This window comes from Peromyscus eremicus, chromosome 2 (assembly GCF_949786415.1).
Source record: "Peromyscus eremicus chromosome 2, PerEre_H2_v1, whole genome shotgun sequence".
NCBI classification, from domain to species: domain Eukaryota; kingdom Metazoa; phylum Chordata; class Mammalia; order Rodentia; family Cricetidae; genus Peromyscus; species Peromyscus eremicus.
In genome coordinates, this window is record NC_081417.1 from 5178334 (window position 1) to 5198609 (window position 20276).

The 20276-nt window shown below is 42.5% G+C and overlaps 1 protein-coding gene and 1 long non-coding RNA gene across 4 annotated transcripts in view; one reads left to right on the plus strand and one right to left on the minus strand.

The window, feature by feature from the left end:
- Positions 1 to 19863, plus strand: part of Rgs20 (regulator of G protein signaling 20) — a 131369-nt gene extending 111506 nt beyond the window's left edge. For all 3 annotated transcript variants that reach the window (XM_059255629.1, XM_059255631.1, XM_059255630.1), the window contains 4 exons: positions 1972 to 2120; positions 6346 to 6429; positions 14995 to 15229; positions 18925 to 19863. In XM_059255629.1, coding sequence (XP_059111612.1) covers positions 1972 to 2120; positions 6346 to 6429; positions 14995 to 15229; positions 18925 to 19113 — 657 coding nt within the window. In that variant the 3' untranslated portion in view covers positions 19114 to 19863. The remainder of the gene's footprint in view (positions 1 to 1971; positions 2121 to 6345; positions 6430 to 14994; positions 15230 to 18924) is intronic.
- Positions 15038 to 16425, minus strand: LOC131904509 (uncharacterized). The gene is made up of 2 exons (XR_009377744.1): positions 16152 to 16425; positions 15038 to 15142 (listed from the first exon to the last, which is right to left on the minus strand). It is a non-coding gene; the product is annotated as an uncharacterized LOC131904509 (long non-coding RNA).
- Positions 19864 to 20276: the final 413 nt, after the last annotated feature.

Consider the following 20276-nt stretch of genomic DNA (forward strand, 5'->3'; position numbering starts at 1 on the left):
TTTTCTTGTTGATGACATATAGGAAAATAAATATAGAAGGAAAGCTTATAATAAGAATGTAACTGGAGTTTTCCTGCCTGGCCCACAGTCAGGACAAATCTCTGTCACCTGCCAGTCCACAGCCCCTCAGACCCAACCAAGTAAACACAGAGACTTATATTGGTTACAAACTGTATGGCCGTGGCAGGCTTCTTGCTAGCTGTTCTTACATCTTAAATTAATCCATTTCCATTAATCTATACCTTGCCACATGGCTCGTGGCTTACCGGCATCTTCACATGCTGTTTGTCATCTTGGCGGCTGGCAGTGTCTCTCTGACTCAGCCTTCCACTTCCCAGCTTTATTCTCCTCCTTGTCCCGCCTACACTTCCTACCTAGCCAATGGCCAATCAGTGTTTTATTTATTGACTAATCAGCAACACATTTGCCATACAGAACATCCTACAGCATAAGAACATATCAGTATAGGTTTTGATTTAAGCAGTGTTCTCCACTGCTTTAGCCAGTGCTGAACACGTGTCCTGCATCCCAGAGAAAAATGGATCCTTCTTGTTGTCTCTGAAAGTTGTATCAAAATCTCTTAGAACATAACAGCTATCTGGAGATGTTGGGCTCTAAACACCTTTGGGAATTGTGCGGGCTCCTCCTTGTGCCTCAGTGTCCTGAAGTGTCCAATAAACCCTTGTTGGCCTGTGTTTCTGTTGCAATGCCACAGATGAGCTGAGAACCTGGTGCCTGGTGTTTCTGCCCTGGGGTCATTTGAGACTCTGTCTTGACACCATCCCCCAAAGTGCCCATAGAACACAGTAGAGAATTTGGCAAATATCTCTGCTTCCTTCTGACCAAGAAGACTACACAGACTTGTAAACCTTGGCCTGCTCAGTTCTGTCTAAGGTGCTATGGAGCAGCATCTGGGTATTGTGAGTGTAAAGAGTCAGGAAGCCATTTGCTAATTCTTCTTATGTGCCTAACTAATTAAAAGAAATCCAGATGCCATGCCGTTCTTCATAAATAGGGCTTAGGCAGGAGGAGCATTTGAGCATGAGTTCAGGGCCAGCCTGAGTAATATAGCAAGACCTCATTTCTGAATGAATGAGTGAATGAATGAATGAGTAAATAAATAAATCCAATTGCACATAGGATACATCACAGTCAACAGGAATAAACAAATCTAGCACTTAATTCTAAAGTCCTATTTAAGGTTCGTGTGTGTGTGTGTGTGTGTGTGTGTGTGTGTGTGTGTGTGGTTTTAGCTTTCAGTTAGATCCATCAAGAGTTGAAAGTTTTCAAAAGCAAAATTGGATGTAGCAATTTCTCCTTTCTTAGCTGCTGTGTGCCCACCTCTGTCATTCCATCTTCTAATCTGCAACAACGAACAGGCTGAAGGCCAGATCTGATTGATAGCTTTGAACCCCTGGAGATGGACAAGAGCACTGTCCCTCCAAGGACTGGGCAGGGCTCAGGCTGGTGGCTTCCTGGGAAATACTAAGCAACTGCTATGTAGTAAGCAGTGTTCTTCGTGCTATGCTGCTGCTGGAAAGTTCGGGCTCTTGTAAAACACCACACAGCTAGTGAAGATGTTAGTAGCCTGTGAGGCTCTGGCTTTAGACCTGAGGCACACATTGCCACCTCCTCCAAATGTTCTTCAGAGGGCCAGGTTTGAGTGGCCGATCTTTTTGGCATAGCTTGCAGCCATCCATCTCTGTGCTCAGACTCCTGGGCAAGTGTGGTTGTGCTGTCCCTTTTAACTGCTCTACCGCATTTCTGCACAGAGGGAATCTGAAGCCCAGAAACGATTCTGTGGTCAAAACTTACCAGTGACCTCTGTATACTAATTTGCCTCCCTTAGTAAGCTACATAAGGGCAAGCCTGTTCTCCATTTTATTCCTGGAACTTATGCCATGTTCCATTAACTTAGCTAAACAAACACCTGGGTTTAAATCACAACTGTTTTTGTTTTTTCTTTGGCAGCCTGCGGGATCCGAGAGGACTGAGATGCGGATGCAGCAGACGTGCGGCGGAAGCGAGACCGAGAGCTCCATCCCCAGCCAGCAGGGCGCGGGTAGCCGCGGCTCCAATGCCTGCTGCTTTTGCTGGTGCTGCTGCTGCAGCTGTTCTTGGTAAGGCTGGGGGCTTTTTACTAAGGAGCTGGTGGGAGGGGGCCTTTGACTACAGCCTATTTATGACACAACTGGGAAGTAGGCTTTGGTTTGGCTCTTTTGTAGCCCAGGCTGCCCTTCCAAAGGCCTCTGGATTCAATTCCCAGTACCCACATGGCAGCTCACAACTGTCTGTAACTCCAGTTCCAGGGGATCCAACACCCTCACACAGACACATATGCAGGCAAAATACCAGTCCATATAAAAGAAAAATATATAAATTGAAATATGCTTTTTAAAAAGTTAAAGAAAGAAAGAAAGAAAGAAAGAAAGAAAGAAAGAAAGAAAGAAAGAAAGAACAGGAAAAAATCCCCAAATTTGGCATGATGGCTGTAATCCCAGACCTGTGTCCCAGTATCTGGGAGACTGAGGCAGGTGGATCCTTGACACTCACCGGCCAGCCAGCTTTCCTAGCTTCAGCCAATGAGAGACCTTGTCTCAAAACACCAAAACAAAAACCCAAGGTAGGTAGCTCCTGAGGAAGGCTACTTGATGTTGTCTGTGGACTCCACATGCACGCGCGCACACACACACACACACACACACACACACACACACACACACACACACGTATGGGTACCCACACACATACAGTAAAGAATTCATAGCCATAATATACAAAGAGTGTCACGACATAAAACAACCAAATAAGAAACAAGCAAATGAAGTGGCACAGAATAGGTAATCTATATGTGCTCCTGCCAATAAGATCAAGATAAATGCAAGCTGATAGCCTGTTGTACACACACCTTTAACCCCAGTACTGGGGTGGGGGTGGTGTGAAAAGACAGGCAGATCTCTGTGAGTTCGAGTCTAGCCTGATCTACATAGTGTGTTCCAAGACAGCCAGTGATACAGAGAGACCCTGCCTCAAAAAGAAAAAAAATGCAAGTTGAATATACACCTTCTAAATGTTCCCCTTATTAAGCCCTCTAAGAAAAAATGAGGCACATGCAGAAAGAATGTCTGTGTGGATTTGCTATGGCCTCAGTCTCCATGAGAAAATGGAAGTGGTTCCATTCACAAACAAGAAATATGTGGATCCAGGCCTCGTGGTGTCTTCATGCCATTGTCATTTAAACTCATGTGCTACAGGGAGGAAAGCAATTCCGGAACAATGGATACTGTGAAATAGTGCTTATACAACATCTAAGATGCATATGTGTGCACAGAACACAGTGCTTATAATAACAACATCTGAGATGCATATGTGTGCACAGAACACAGTGCTTATACAACATCTAAGATGCATATGTGTGCACAGAACACATTGCTTATACAACATCTAAGATGCATATGTGTGCACAGTAGCATAACAATGAACAAGAAGGAAGACAAATTAAGCTTGATGGTTATCTCTGAGACTCAGAGTAGGGGGCATACACAATAAAGTTTATGTGTATTGAGAAGAATTTTTTCTCAAAATTAATTGATTCATAATTATCCTGAAACATAATGTGTTGATATCACATCAGTGGAAAACAATTCAGTTTCCTTGACTTACCAACCCCCCCACCCAGCATTCTTTGAAGATGTGTCTGTGTTGGTATACATAGTAAATTTTCTAGAAAAATAACTAGCAATGTTTTCCTAAGTCTCAAAAACATTCCTCTCAGAATTCCAGTCGATGGCCTTCTAATATAAAGGAAAGCACTCAGATTTTTATCCTCTAAAATGTAAACTTTTTAGCCACTGGTGAGTAGTGCATGCTCCTGTGAATAGCACTTCACCCACACTCATGTAAGCAGCTCTCTAACTCATTGATTGGCCACCAAAAAGAAAGAAAAGGGGCATAAAAGTAGAAGGACTAGTTGGAAATAGGAAGGGGGTCAGTGGGAACAAAAAGGGACAAGGGAGGGTAATGAATATGATCAAAACACATTTATATGCATGTGTGAAAATGTCACATAATAACATATGCTAATAAAGCAATAAACTTTAATTGTTTTCTGTAATGCTTGAGGGTGTCCCCCTCCCTTCTCACTGGAAAGGGAAGCCCTGAGTCTTATAGAACATTTAGAAGTATGGCAAGCAGGGCTTTGGCTTGTGTTCATCATCCTCTTCTGGGATAACAGCCACAGAAGACCCCCATAAGCACAATGAACCAAAAGAATATCATGTGCCTTTTCTCTAGAATACATTGTCTCCTTTAAACTATTTCTGCTTTAGCAAAATAAGATGGAAAATGTCAAAGCTCGAGGAAATTTTGCATTATTAAGTTCACAATATAGCTTCCAATTCTCTTTGCAGCCTTGTGTCAAATTCATAATTCCTTTTTCTTTGCTTTTTCATACCCACTGTGCAGTCACGTGTTCTGCTTGCAAAGAAGCCAGGAAGTCAGGCAGGATAAATGCTCCCCAGACAGGAGGCCACCCAGTGCCTCTCAAAGGGTTTTGTTTTGTTTCATTTTTAAAAACCATTATTTATTGAAATGAGTAAAAAGGATTCCTGCATTTTTAATGATTTTGTCTTTACATAAAAATAGATCTCTCTCTCTCTCTCTCTCTCTCTCTCTCTCTCTCTCTCTCTCTCTCTCTCTCTCACACACACACACACACACACACTAAAAAAACTTACAAAGCTGATTGCTAAAAGCAGGCTAAAAGACATTCGTAAGATAAAATGCTTAGGAAAAGCATAGGAAAACGAACAGAAGCACTAAAAATACAGTAGCAAAACAAAAAGCTTAAATCATCAATGATAAAAATTCATTTTAGAGGTTCAGAGGGTTGTTCAGGGGTAAAACACATGCTCACTCTTGCTGAAGTACTGGTTATTGTCTTCAGCATCAAAACAAAACACTATTTTAAGCTGTTGGGATTCTGAAAACTTCCTGCTAAATAAGTCAAGAATAAGAGAAAGACTTGACAGTCTCTTCCACTTCCACAATGTCACACAACATTGTGTTGTAGGCATCAGCCAAGAGGAGGCATATAGATAGAGCCTAGGACTTGGAAAAGGACAGAGAAAATCCTCCCGATTTTTAGATGACGCAAAAACACCCCAAAAGTCCAAAAGAAACTTTATTAGAACTGATGAGTAAAGAAGAATATAAAGTCCATAAAAATAGCTATCATCAGAGCTTATATCTAAAATACATAAAGCTATTATACAGTTCAAAGCCCTGGCTGCTCTTGCAGAGGACATGGGCTCGACTCCCAGTGTCCACAAAGTAGTTCACAAACACTTGTAACGCCAGTTCCAAGGGATCCATCCAAAGCCCTTTTCTGACCTCTGTGGACACCGAGCATGCATGTGTGGTGCACAGAAACACATGCAGGCAAAACACCCTGTGCACAACAGTAAAATCGTCTATCTCGGAAGTAAAAGACAAACTGATATTTAAATGTCAAGGAATAGAAAAAGACATGTTTTCAGAGAAAATATGTGATAGCTAGTGATAAATGGAGAGAGGCTGGACAAAATCAGCCTTTAGTAAATGCAAATCAAACTCAAGTGACATTTCACACCCACCGAGCAAACAACAGTTGGGAAAGGATCCCTTGAGACCCCTGCTACATACCAGGAGTATGCACTGGCCCAGCTGCCCAGGAAAAGAGTTGGTTCCTCAAATGTTAAGAGTGGATCGTCTGCTCTACGGTTGTGGGTAGAGAGCATTTTGGCAGTGGAAACTTCTACCCTCTGAGCCATCTCACCAGCCCTACTGAAACAAAAAACAAAACTCATTTTCCTTCTGTTAGTTTTGATTTTTGAGACAGGGTCTCACTATGTGGCCTAGGACTGGCCTAGGACTCATAGAGATAGACAGACCTGCCTCTGCCTTCCAAGTGCTAGGAGTGAAGGCGTGTATCACCATCCTGGCTTGTTTTCTTTTTTAAGAGATGTATTTTTTTTATTTTTTATGTGTATGTACTGCCTGCACATACACTAGTACCACATGTGTGACTGGTATCTACAAAAGTCAGAAAAATGTCTCTAATCCTCTGGAACATGAGCCTCCACGTGGGTGCTGGGAATTGAACCCCTGTTCTCTGCAGAAAGTGCTTTTTACCACCCAGCCATCTCTCCAGACCACTTTTAGTCCTCTTAAAAATATCAATCAAGGTCACATCTTTAAAAAAAATTAATTTTATTTGAGTATCTAAAATTATCTTAAATATATTCATTTAGGAAATACGTTTATTCAAATATCTCAGTCAACACATAATTGTCTTGTTTCTTACAGCCTCACTGTCAGAAACCAGGAAGACCAGAGACCCGGAAGAGCCTCCCATGAACTCAGGACAGACATTCCGGCTTGTGAAGAAAGGTGAACTCTTGCATTTTATTATCTCTCATTTCTGACAGAGATGCCAGCATCTCCCTTGTACTTTTCACATTGTAAGTTTCAACAGAACATGTACATTTTCCTATAACTACCATTTAGTAACATCAGATCTCAGTGTGGCTTTGAATTTCCCCTGTAGAATTCCTTTTAATTCATTTCATAACAGGGGGAAAAGTCAGCTCACTCTTCAGTTCCAATGCTGAATCACAAATAGAAGTTGATCCCTCCTGACAACCTATAACAATGCATAATGTGATTTTATTTTTATATAATATATATATATATATATATATATATATATATATATATCTTTAAAAGTAAAAAAACATAATGATACCTCATAGTAGGTCTTCAGGAAAATCGAAGAATTAAATTTTTCAGTTGCAAATTAGTTCTAAATGGCTGAAGTATTGTATGACTTTTCCTGGAAGACGTGAACCAACATCTACCCCAGATGAGGCACTGTCGGCAGATCAAAGACTTAGTGAACCAGTGAGTGTATTGGAGTTATTCACATGATCATAGGCCAGGGGTTACCTGCAGAAACATGGGTGACTCCAAGGCAGATTCAGCACAAAGCCCACTCAGTACAGGTGACAGCTCACAGAAGCTGCCTCCCTGAAGCTCTTTGCACAACTCACAGGTATTGGCGGTCTAAGAGTCCCCTGCCCAGCAACCATGACTGCTTGTACAGTCTCGAGGAAGCACCTTATGAATATCTCACACTTCTGCTTCCTCGATGCCTGCAGGGGTCTGTGAGCCCCTTCCCTGCAAAAGAGTGTGTTTGAATTCAGTGGAAACCACTAGCAATCTGCTGTTTAAAATCTAAGTATTTTGAAGAAAAAATACATAATGTAATGTTTTTACCTTTAATTTAATGTTTCAGTTTTTAATGTTTAATTTTGGGGTATTTGATGCAGGAGTGAGTTGGGAGCCCCAGATCTGATGGATCTTCCAGCCCTCCTACTACTCCTCCACACCCAGCTTTGTATTGCTTTTCTGTTTATCTTTCTTCCTTTGACTCTTTTCTTTCTTTTATCAAATTTCCTATGGATTTACCTTCCTTTAACTATTCTTACATCTCTTTATTTTACTCTTTCTTAAATATTTATTTCATGTATGTGAGTATTTTGGTTGCATGTATATATGTACACCAGGTGCATGCCCAGTGCCTATGAATATCAGGAAGGGGTGTTGGGTCCCCTGGGACTGGAGTTACAGAAGGCTGAGCTACCACATGGGTGCTGGGAATCAATCCCTAGTCCTCTACAAGAGCAGCCAGCACTACTAACTGCTGAGTCATCTCTCCAGCCCCTTTATACCTATTCTTAATATTATGCCTTTATAACTGCAGACATTAGACAAATATCCTATCGGCATTGTTCAAATCATTTTCTGTTAACTTGTTTATCTTCGAAGGTAGAATAATAGACCATCCCGGTTATGTAAACTTCCTTTCATCTTTATCTTATGTATATTTGCCCAGGTTTTCAAAGTCTGGAAGATACAGCAACACCCCTGCCCCACTTCCCATGGTAATGAATTTGTCAGAAACAGCAAGTGTCTCACAGATCCCAAGGCACCGTATTCTGTACCACGGCTCCCAAGCACTAGGGCAGGCAGGATGCAGAGAGCTGGTTGTCCTGCTTGTATGCTTCAACCCTGGCTTAATAATGGCCACATTCTGCCTTAATTTGTGTGTGCATAAAGCAAGGATGGTAACAGTTTATTGTGGCTAGGCCAATCAAGGGTGGTTGTGAATACTGAGTAGAGAAGAGAGGCACTTGTAACACAGCCTGGCCAAAGGGAAGTATCCAGTGTAGCTTGGTCTGGCTTCATTCTAAGTCACATCCAATTAATAAAACACAGAGTGATAAAATGTCTGCTTTTGGGGGCAGATGCTCACAGTGCTAAGCAGATGCTTCCCAGATGAGTCACAGCCCCAGGCCTATAGCACAGTCTGTCTGTGACTGAAGCTCTGCTATGGTGCTCGGTGAGAGTGTTGCAGCTCTGGAAAGAAAGGAATCCTGACTTGTCAGGAAGTCAGGCTATACCTGAGCTGCAGGGCTGTAACACTCACATTTTGGTGCTGAAACCTGGGATAGACTGCTTTGGTGCCTGTGCTCTCCCCTAGTGGTCTGAGCCGCACTGGGACCCTAGCCCTTTATCTCCAGTCCATCTGCGACAGACTCACCTTCTGGTCAGGCTCAGATTCAGGCTCAGTTCCCTATACAGCCTAAGACTGTCTGTCTAGGGAACTGTGCGCCCGCAGTGGACTGAGCCCTCCTACATCAATTAACAATCAAGACAATCCCCCACAGACATGCCCACAAGACAAGCTGTGTAGTCAATTCCTTCATGGGGCTCTCCTCTTATCAGATGACTCTAGGCTGGATCAAGTTGACAATTAAAGCTAACTAGGACATCTGTGTATCAAATTCTTAGTATATAACCTTCACCCTTAATCAGCCTGCATGAGGCCCTGTATTCAATTTTCAGCACCAAGGCGAAATAAAACAAAACAATACTGAGATTTATCTTTCTGACTTGCAGATCATAGAGTTTCTCACTGCAAAACCTCAGTTTTTGCATGCATTTAAAATGTTGTACAAAAAATAAGGAAATAATAAAATACTTGAAAAACAAAACTCAGTAAGTGAGTAAATTGAGCCCTGAGTTGTGACTGCTGAGCTCAGGAAGGCAAAGTGGCATCTTTCTCTAAGAAAGTATAGATTGCTTAAATGGGACTTTATGGTGCTATTAAAAAACAGTACATGGTGAGTGGAAATCATATTTCACATTCTTCCTGTGGATTCTTTCCCAGGCTGGCAGTATGTGGTAGGGTCCTCTCAGAATGCTGGTTCCTCTCAGGTTCTTTCAGCTGTAATCCACATCAGCAACATGATCACTTTGCTAAGTGGTGATCCTCGGTGGGTAGGAGGGGTCAGTGCTGTCTCACCTGCAATATTGTCATTCATAGTGGCTTTATCTAGATAAGCTGACAGCATCCATGCCTGGAACCATGAGAGCAGACACTGAACTCCCAGATCCCTGAAAGGAATTTAAGGAGTCCTAAGGCCTGCAACTCTTCTGAGATCCCGAAAGATGTCCCTGCCTGAAGGAATGGCAGACATCCTTAGTTCTTATCCCAGACTTCACATAGATTAGGTCAAACAAAAATGGGCTCCTGGTCCAAGATTACAAAATTGAAAGGCAGTAGCCCACCACAAAAGAGTCAATAAAACAATTCAGTTGAAATTTTAGATGTTAAAGCTGTCCATAGTAAAACATGGAGGAATGAGCTCTAACTCGTTTGAAGAAATGAAAGGTAGAAAGGAAGAAGGAAGTGAGGTATGGCAATGTAAGCTTCCATGCAATCACTTGGAAGGCTGAGGCAGAAGGTCAAGAATTTGAGGTCAGCCTGAGGTACAGAGTGAGACCCTATCTAACAAAGTAATGTGAGCAACAAGAATTCAGCTATCAAAAACTGGAGAACTGTGGTCCTGTACTGTCCTCTCTCGGATGTCCATCCCAACTGACGAAGCTGGCTAATGAGCATGTAAGAGCATCTGCATTATTTTTCATCTTAGTAATATTTTTCCTTTATTCACAGTATTGTAAAACCTCTAATGTCAGTATATATATATATATCACTATACATCACATGTCTGTTATCAGTTGTTATATCTTACAAACACATAGGCAAACCCATCATTATCTCAAATGTTTAAAAAAAGGTTGACTTAAGAAAAAATTATACATTCTTGTCAAAATTTTAGCAGTGCAGGGCCAGGGAAATGGCTTAGCTCTTCAATATGCTTGCTGCCAAGGCTGATGACCTGAATTCCATCCCTGAATGTACAAAGAAATTCTAAGAGAGGCTTTCCAGGAAACAAAAACAAGACCCCAAATCAAAATTCTGAATTATAAGAAGAAATGTGAGGAAAGGGTTAACATAGATATGGATACTGAGTATTTTATCCATATATATATACATATATACATATATACATATATACATTATGTAATAATCATAGTGTTAGTTGATACATTTTTTGAGACAGGTTTTCATGTAGCTGTTCTCCTAGGCTGGCCTCAAACTTGCTATGATTTGAACTCTGGACTCTCCTGCCTAGTTTACGTAGTGCTGCTGATCAAACTCAGGGCCTCGAACATACCAGGTAGGTTCTCTACTACTGATCTACATCCTCAATCCAGATGATAAATTTTTTCAAGCCTCAGAGCTAAACAATCAAGTATAACTAGACAATAAGATGGCAGAAATAAACCCAAATGATGTCAAAACAAGAAAAATAAAAGAAAGTCTTTACTGGATAATTTAATGGAATGACTAAAATAATTACAGTTAATATGGAGTACTTACCATGTGCCAAGAACCGTATGTATGCTTTATGGTGTTATTCTGGTTCATTAGAACTTCACAACCCAGGAAAGCAGGTATTCTCAGTATTCGAGAGGGATTAAGTAATTGATCCACAGCCTCCAAGTTTCTGAGGACCAGTGCTGCCTCCTGCTGACTGTCTTCTTCCCAGGAGCAGATGGCAAGGGGAAGTGTGAGTTCAACCACAGCCTACATTCTCCTTGGCAAAAGGTGTCCACCTGGAAGAGTCCCCTTTTCTTGATCAGCATGGATTGTGACTTGTGCTTTAATCAGGGCTGGCATGGCCTTGGAGAAATAGTGTTGCTTTCTTTTAAACTCAGACTTTCTGACCAGAGTCTGTCTCTACCCTCTGTTCTATACTGCTTCCTGACACTCACATCAAACAAAATGACTCAATAGAGCTGCCCAGAGAGGGTCACTACTAAAATGCTGGAGTTTAGCTTGCTGAGGGTGAAAGAACTTACATGTAACTAATATAACTAATTTAATAGTTCCTAAACATGTAATTGAAAGTTTCTAGAGTAGAAAATTTACAATCCTGCTATCACATGGATATCCCTCAGGGATGAAGAATTAGACTAACTAACTAGCTAGAGTTTATGCTAAAACAAGTTGCTCATTCTCAAGCATACAGAAAACATTCATAATAGTTGACTAAGCTTTTTCTCATAAAATTTGGTTTTGCTTTTTGTGTTGTTTGTTTGATTGATTTTTGCTTGTATTGGGTTTGGGGCAGTACCAGGGATCAAATCCAAGGCCTTGCACATGCCAAGCAGTGTTATACCACTTAGCTACAATTATAGCCGTTTTAAAAAGTATTGTTTTGAGACAGGCTCACTAATGAGAGCAGGCTGGCCTCAAAGTTACAATCTTTCTTCCATAGCCTCTGGTATACTGGAATTAGAGGTGTGCCTCACCATCCAGGTCTGGCTTTTGCAAATTACCTGAATATATTACTAGGATTATTATTGAACAGACTATATTATTAACCCCAAAACAATTAAAACAAAAGTCAGGAGTTTTAAAAACATACTCATTAAAATCCTCTTCTGTTTAATATTTCTAAGACCACTTTCAATTTAGTACCTACTCAATGAAGAAATCATAATACATTTTAAGAAATAATATAACTATATGAAAACATAATCATATAAAAATATGGGATGCTGAGAATACATTAAATGAGCAAACATAAATCCAAAACCTAGTTTTCACTCACTTACTCCTATTTTGGGGGGGGCAGGGCCCCTCTATGTAGCCCTCCCTAGCTGTCTGGCTGTCTTAGAACTCACTCTGTAGACTAGGCCGATCTTGAGCTCACAGAGATCTGCCTGCCTCTATCTCCCAAGTGCTGGGATTAAAGGCGTGGACCACTACACCTGGCAAAAACCTTAATATCTAGAAGAAAAGAACTAGTCACTACTGAGTTAAGTCCAACTTCCACATGAAGAGGGACATATCAACATACAGCATAGAAAGTTAGACATGTAAGGAATGGGTCCATATAGTTCCAAACTGTTAAACTGTATGTGCAATTGATAACTTTTTAAATTTATTTGCCATTAAAAAGTATTCAAACCTGAGTAGTTTAAAACATCAAAAATATTTTATATCACAGTTCCAAGATCAGAAATTCAAGATCCAGATGTCAGCAGGGCCAGGACTTCTCTGTACTGATTCTCGAGGCCCTGGAACAGACTCCCTTCTGGCCTCTTCTGGCATTTTGGCAGCTGCCTGCAGCTCTGGTATCCACTGGCGTGTGCACACATTACTGCAGTCATCTGGCCATATTCTCCATGTGTCTCCAGAGCTTCTCTCTCGGCCCACGTCTATACCAAACTTCCTCCATTAGTAAGAGTTTCAGTTTCATTCCAGATTAAGCCTGAACTAGTGACCTCATCTTAATGTGGTTAAGTCTGCAAGGACCCATTTTTTTTCTTTTTAATAATTTATTTTTAGATGTACAGGTAGATGTTTTGCCTGCATGCATGTCTGTGTACCACATGAGTGCCTGGTGCCCCAGCAGGCCACCATATAGGTGCTGGGAACTGAACCCAAGTCCTCTGGAAGAGAAACCAGTGCTCTTAACCACTGAGCCATCTCTCCAACCCAAGGACCCACTTCTAAATAAGGCCATATTCTGAGATTCTAGTCATTTGGACTGCCTCTGGGTGACACAATCCAACATTGCAGCCAGACGGTTTAATGGGCCACTTCCACAAGATGGCCGGAAGTAGCTCATTCCTCTTCTATATGATATCTGAGAGGCTGCTATTACCAGTGATGGCAAAATCTTACAAAAACAGAGAGTGAGATGCAAGTCCTACTCACAAGGCAGTGTGGGTAAATCTCAGAGACTTAATAAGATGGGAAAAGCAGGTCACAGAAGACAGTGGATCGGCCATCTTGTAAAAGTTTTTAAAGCTAAAGAATACATTCTTCAAGGAAACATAAAAATATGGAAATGGGAAAAGATAGAAGAAAAGAGATATTGAGGATCACTATTAAATAGGCCTTTTCTATCTCAGTATAGTTAAACTCAAACCTGGGCAGTGGTGGTGCACACCTTTCATCTCAGCAGAGGCAGAGGCAGGCAGATCCCTGTGAGTTTAAGGCCAGCCTGGTCTACACAGTGAGTTCAGGGACAGCTAAGGCTACACAGAGAAACCCTGTCTCAAAAAAACAAAAACCAAACCAAAACAAACAAAAAAACCCTCTATTGGTTTGGTTTTAAATGTGGCACTTTTACTCTGTGAGGAAAGGTCATGAGGCACGTGACAAAACCCAGTATCAGAGCTTTATTGGTGGGGGGTGGGGGCAGAAGAGAGTGACCAGCTGTGAAAGACATGTGCTGGGAGAGAGCAGAAGAGAGGGGAGGGGTCTGTGACCAGCTTTTTAAGGATTTCCCTGCATATGCATGTATGGGCTTATGGAGCTACACCACGCATGCACAGATTGCGTAATCACGCAGCACACTGATTACATAAGATGTAAGACCCCTTGTTTAGCTACTGAACTGTAAGTGTGCGGTCATATAGGAGTGGCAGAATCCTAACACCCTCAAAGATGGTAAGCCTGGAAGTGAAGCCCAGCAGGCCTCTCTGTATGTGCGGCTCCCTCTTCATGTCAAGAATGCATTTATAGCTGATCATTTTGTTGCTGTCTTGTCTGTGTTCTGTGTTACATGGGTCACTCCAGCATGTTTTACGGCTTTAGCAGCAGCAGGGGAGTCGGCCTCTGATGGACTGACAGTCTCATGGCTTTGCTTTTACAAAGTCTCTTTATTGTTACACAAAGACATCTTCAGCACGTCAATTTCAGCATGCCAAAACCTCTTATCTGATCTGGTAGTTGTCTGAAAGAACCATTACATAAGCAGTTTTCAGCCATACTGGACTTCCTGGTTTGCTGGGTTTGTCTGGAGACTAAATTATGCCAGGACTGTGACTCCTTCAGGAAGAGCAACTCAAGTAACAGTCCTGACCATTTACAAAATGTCGCTTCAGAACCCAGTTGCCATCACTGGGGAATTCACAACAGATATAATGAATCTGGTGAATCTTTCACTACACTGTCCCTCATAACTTGGGATTATATCATGTATGTTCTTTTCTCTTCCTCAAATGTTATATGAATCTTAGAAAGCATTCAGTGGACATTGCCCACTGATGTTCTGTTGGGTCACTGTTAAGCATCACTTAGTTCTGTTTGGGGTCAGGTGGCTGCAGGATTTTTCTTCACTTCTGTAATTTAAAAGTTTTGCCAGATGTTCCCAGATGTAAACAAAGTATGACTGTAACGTTGGTCAAGAAGTTACAATGCACTGGGCATGGTGACACACGCCTTTGACCCAGAGAGAGGAGGCGAATCTCTGTGAGTTTGAGTCTAGCCTTGTTTACAAAGAGAGTTTTTGGATAGCCAGGGCTACACAGAGAAACCCAGTCTTGAAAAACCAAAAAAAGGGGGGGAGGGATGAGGAAGTTACAACACACTCCGACAAAGCCACTTGCAAACATCCAGCTTGTAGGTGTTTTTGTGAAAGGATTGAGGAAAGGAAAACAGTGTTTCACAGCAGAGAGCTTTGTGACAAAAGCTGGAGTCACCAGGGTAACATCTTCCTTTTGTTCCTTTTGACCACTGCTCAGCCCCACCCCCACTCTGGAAGAAGTCTGTGCCTGGGCCCAATCATTTGACAACCTAATGGTCACTCCAGCTGGAAGAAATGCATTCCGGGAATTCCTTCGAACAGAATTCAGTGAAGAAAACATGCTTTTCTGGATGGCCTGTGAGGAGCTGAAAAGGGAAGCTAATCAGAGCACGATTGAGGAGAAAGCCAAGATGATATATGAAGACTACATTTCTATTCTCTCTCCTAAAGAGGTGTGTGTCTGCCAATGTCTCCTTAGAGCCATTGCTAAATAGCCTGCTTCCGTGTTTGGTCACGTGCTGCTTGAACAAGTAGCGATATTCCAAAACACAGCCATGGGCTCCTCCCAATCCTATCGTTCAGATTCAGGGAACCCTGAAAAAAGTGTGAAGCATTTTTCAAATTTTTCCCCCCTGGAAAAAACATCCATGATTCACACCACCAGCTTTGTAGCAGAGGGGTCCAGGCCCTCACACTGACACACATTTCCTTTCCTTTGCTTTCTGTTTTGTGGCCCTAAGGATAAGCCCAGGGCTGGGTAAATACTCTCCAGCCTTTCTGTTGTTTAAAACACAGTGCCCTATAAACACTCTTTTAAATAAGATTATCCTACTATTGTGAGTAAAGTTTTTTTCTGGGGTGTGTTTCTAGTTACAGCATTGCCCTCAGTGCTGAAACTGTGAAGGTTTTCTGTAGCTTAAGTTTTCCTGCCTGGCCCACAGTCAGGACAAATCTCTTTTACCTGCCAGTCCCATAGCCGCTCAAACCCGACCAAGTAAACACAGAGACTTATATTGCTTACAAACTGTATGGCCGTGGCAGGCTTCTTGCTAACTGTTCTTACAGTTTAAATTAATTCATTTCCATAAATCTATCCCTTGCCACATGGCTCGTGGCTTACCAGGATCTTCACATGCTGTTTGTCATCATGGTGGCGGCTGGCAGTGTCTCTCTGACTCAGCCTTCCACTTCCCAGCTTTATTCTCCTCCTTGCCCCGCCTATACTTCCTGCCTAGCCAACGGCCAATCAGTGTTTTATTGATTAATCAGCAACACATTTGCCATACATCCCACAGCAGTTTTCCCCAAGATATCTTCTTAACATCACAAAAAAAAAAAAAAAGGCCATCGGAGTGAGATTATGCAGGTTCCCACCTCTTAGCATTTGTTTCTTCATCATATCTTCTGTCCTGAAAGTTGGGTTGTTTTTTAATTCAGGTGCCTTGTATCACTAATATCACAATCAATATTATTATCTCCTGCTGTGTTCTGCTAAGACTGTGGTTAATAAGGCAGAGCTTCTCTTCTGTGGTCAGGGACCTTACAGAGGCAGGAAGACCCATGAGCATCCATGGTGTGATGATGGCCCAGCATCCTCAGGGTAGAATGAATCATAGGAAGATAAGATGGAGACAGACAACGGATAATGAAAAGGAACTTGCCAGAAGCACAGGAAATGAGGTCATCCTGGGGCTAGGACCAGTGAAGCCAAGGGTGGAAGTGTTGTGGTAAATGGGCAGTGAACACGGCAGCGGCAGCGTGCAGGGCCAGCAAACCATCAGAGCTGCTGGACAACAGCAGACCAAGAAAAGGGAGGTTCTTCAAGGCAGCTGCACAATGAGGTTCCATTTGTGCCTTGGTTTAGAACTAAAAATTTTTTAGTTTTCTGCAGGAAAAACTACCATCTTGGTCCTATGACAGAACTCCCCTCTAGACAGTGTTCTGGCATACTATAAGGACCTTCTAGTGGACTTCATCAGGAGAGAAGAGGAAAAGGTTGTCCCACACAGAAGAAACAAAACAAGACCACTCTAGCTCCTTCCTTCTTTAAATCCCACGTGGTTCTGACACCTTTTCAGATGAATAGTAAGATAGAGCTGGAAATTACAGGAAACAAATGACCATGGGCTCAAAAGCCTAACCTTGGGACTGGTACACTTTGGACTTTATCCTGAGAGAAGCCAACAAACCAGAGCAGGGCACAGTTGAGTATCAGGATGAAGTTTGCTCTTTAGACAGAGTCCCTTGACCAAATCACAGAATATGTTGGGAGAAACTCCAGAAGGCCAGCTGGGAAGCTGTGACCCAAATCCAGCAACACCAGGCATGACAGAGGGGAAGGAGGCAGACAGATGTGTTGAGGAAGTAGGAGAGTGGTGCACACCTGTAATCAGAACACCTGGGACACAAGTTCAAGGTTACAGAGTGAAACTGTCCAGAAAAGAGGAGAGGGGCGGGCTGGAGAGATGGCTCAGAGGTTAAGAGCACTGGCTGCTCTTCCAGAGGTCCTGAGTTCAATTCCCAGCAACCACATGGTGGCTCACAACCATCTAAGAGATCTGGTGCCTTCTTCAGGCATGCAGGGATACATGCAGGCAGAACATTGTAGACATAATAAATAAATAAATTTAAAAAAAAACAAAACAAATGTTTAAAAAAAAAAAGAGGAGAGGGGCGAGAAGGAAAGAGAGAAATAGAGGGAATGGGGGAGGGCACATAGAAAGAGAAGCAAAATGAGAGATACACAGGGCACTAAATTGGGGGAATAGATGGTTCCATTGAAAGAGCTTGCTAGTTTTCAAGCACTTTATTTCTAATAAAAATACTTATAAACAGCCAGGCAGTGGTGGCACATGCTATTAATCCCAGCACTCAGGAGGCAGAAGCAAGCGGAACTCTGCATTCTAGGCCAGCCTGGTCTATAGGGTGAGTTCCAGGACAGCCAGGACTGTTATACAGAGAAACCCTGTCTTGAAAACCAACCAACCAACCAAAAAACCTTATAAACACACGAGCCTAGAAGTAACCATCATTTTACTTTCCAAGATGAGTTCGTAATTAGGAATTCACACTTAGCTAACTTTAGATACTGTCACACTAGAGTGTCACAATAGTGTGACACTCTAGTGTGACAGTTGGGATAGTGAAAGAGAGTTATCAGCTCAGGACGTCCAAGGCCAAGTTCTCAGCACAAAGGAGATTTGTTTGCCCCAGAGGGACAGAGAGTGGGGATAAGGGACAAAGACAGGGAGAGGAGGGAAGGAAAAAGGGAAAGAGGAAAGGAGTATCTGTCCTGGAGGACAAAGGACTGCCTCTGGGCAGAGAGGAGATAGCCACGGCCCATAGGAAAATGGCTGTTTATAAGATGAGGTGTTTAATTTTAACTGGGCGTGGTAATTCGGCGAGCCAAAGTGGGCTTTTGATTGCTGGACTTCAATGCTTTGGTAGCTGGACCTTGGTAGTCAGCCTCAGGAGGAGGAAGTGGCCAAATAAAGGAATGGGTCCTGGAGGCCAGCTTCAGGAATATGTAATCTAACAGATTTTAGCAAGGCAGCAGAAACAGAGGAGAAGGGCAAGGCCTGCCAGAGCCACATGTTCAAGTGAGCTAGAGTCCCTTCAGATAGAAACCTGGATGTCACTGGCTCTCAGCACCTGTGATTTGGGCACTTCATGTTACAGATACCTTCCTGTTGGCCTGGACTGGCACCAGAAACCTACGCCCAGTTTCTGGCTAGGCGGGAGCCTGCAGCTCCCAGGTTTGGGCCTTCATTAGCAGGATAAGTCCGTGCATGCTGCTGTCTGTCTTCAAAGGCCATCTCACACTTGTTTAAAAGAAGCAAAGCAGTGTGTGGTTTTCTAAAGCAGCCAGAGTTCCTTACAACTTGTGAGAAATACAAAGCATGGCCCCTCACTATGACCTACCGAGTCCTCTGGCATTGGGCCAGCAATCTGTTCCGCAGTCCTTCTGGGGCCACTGGGGGACCACTCCTGGGGCCACTGAAGTCCCAGAGTTCCCTTCCCCCACCTGTTGGTTTCTCTTAGCAATTCAGATTTTTGGAAGATCTTGTTTGGTTTGATAAAACAAGTATGAGCGTTGCGATGGATTTCCAAGAGAAGTAACAACTACAACTGCTGCTTCTGTCCACAGGTCAGTTTGGACTCCCGCGTACGGGAGGGCATCAACAGAAACATGGTGGATCCATCCCAACACATATTCGATGATGCTCAACTTCAGATTTACACCCTAATGCACAGAGACTCCTATCCCCGGTTCATGAACTCCACGGTCTACAAAGACCTGCTAAAGTCCTTAGCTGAGAGAGCAGTTGAAGCATAGGTGGTGTCAAGCATACTTATCATTCATAATTCCAGAAAATAACTCATGGGCCACATCCAGCACAGGAAATCTAGAGGTAGGATGTTCTCTGCTAGAGAGATTCTTGGACTGTTGTAGCAACAAATTCTTCCTCCACAGAGAGCTATAGACTCACAGTATAACTGCAGCCACCTTTAGTAATACTTGTCAGGAAAAAAAGGGATATGACAGCCTTAGAAAGACAGTATGCTCACACTCACAGTGACAGTAGCACGTTCTCAAGGGGAGGGCACGCACTAGCCTCTGCTCTGCCTGCAGCTCAGACACACAGAGCAAATGGGGACACTTTTGTTTTGCATGAGTTAATACCCTGTTACACTCTGAAGGAAAGGCATTCAGGTTTTTTCCAACTAACCCTTCCTTCAGTCTGAATACTTCACTTAGCACCATGCCAGGATTGGAAGTCACATTTCGTGAAGATGTGACTATTCCTTGGGAAAACGGCAACCGAGTGCATCTGCGGCGGTGGTGGAACATACCACACACTGTGCTCTAGGTGGGTCAGTCTCGGGTATTTGGGAAGAAAAGCAATGCTTAAGTGATTCTTCATTCAGAAAGGATGACCATATTATCGACCAATCTGAAGAATGAGTTTTCAGGTTCATAGCTTGTCATGTTCACAAAGCTTCAAATAAGCATATTTTAATTTTTTATTGAAAGAAATGTGGATATTTTCACTCTGAAAAATAAAACATAAAAGTTTTCTCTCAATCTTGAATTATTTCATATGGGATTACTGGGGAACATGGATCTTGTGAGGATCTTTCACCTCCCAGATGAGTATTCTGTCTTTACATGCCAGGATTTCTTTCTTTTCTTTCTTTTTTTTTTTTTTAATCACAGCTAAGAAAATGATTTCATAGTTTACAGATAAAAGTGGTTGTAGACCTAAGCCACTGTCTTAGTTAGAGTTTCTATAGCTGCAGCAAAACACTATGACCAAAAAGCAAGTCGGAGAGGAAAGGGTTTATTTGGCTTCTACATCCATATTGCTGTTCATCACTGAAGGAAGTCAGGACAGGAATTCAAACAGAGCAGGATCCTGGAGGCAGGAGCTGAGGAAGAGGCCATGGAGGGGTGCTGTTCACTAGCTTGCTTCACTTGACTTGCTCAGACAGCCTAGG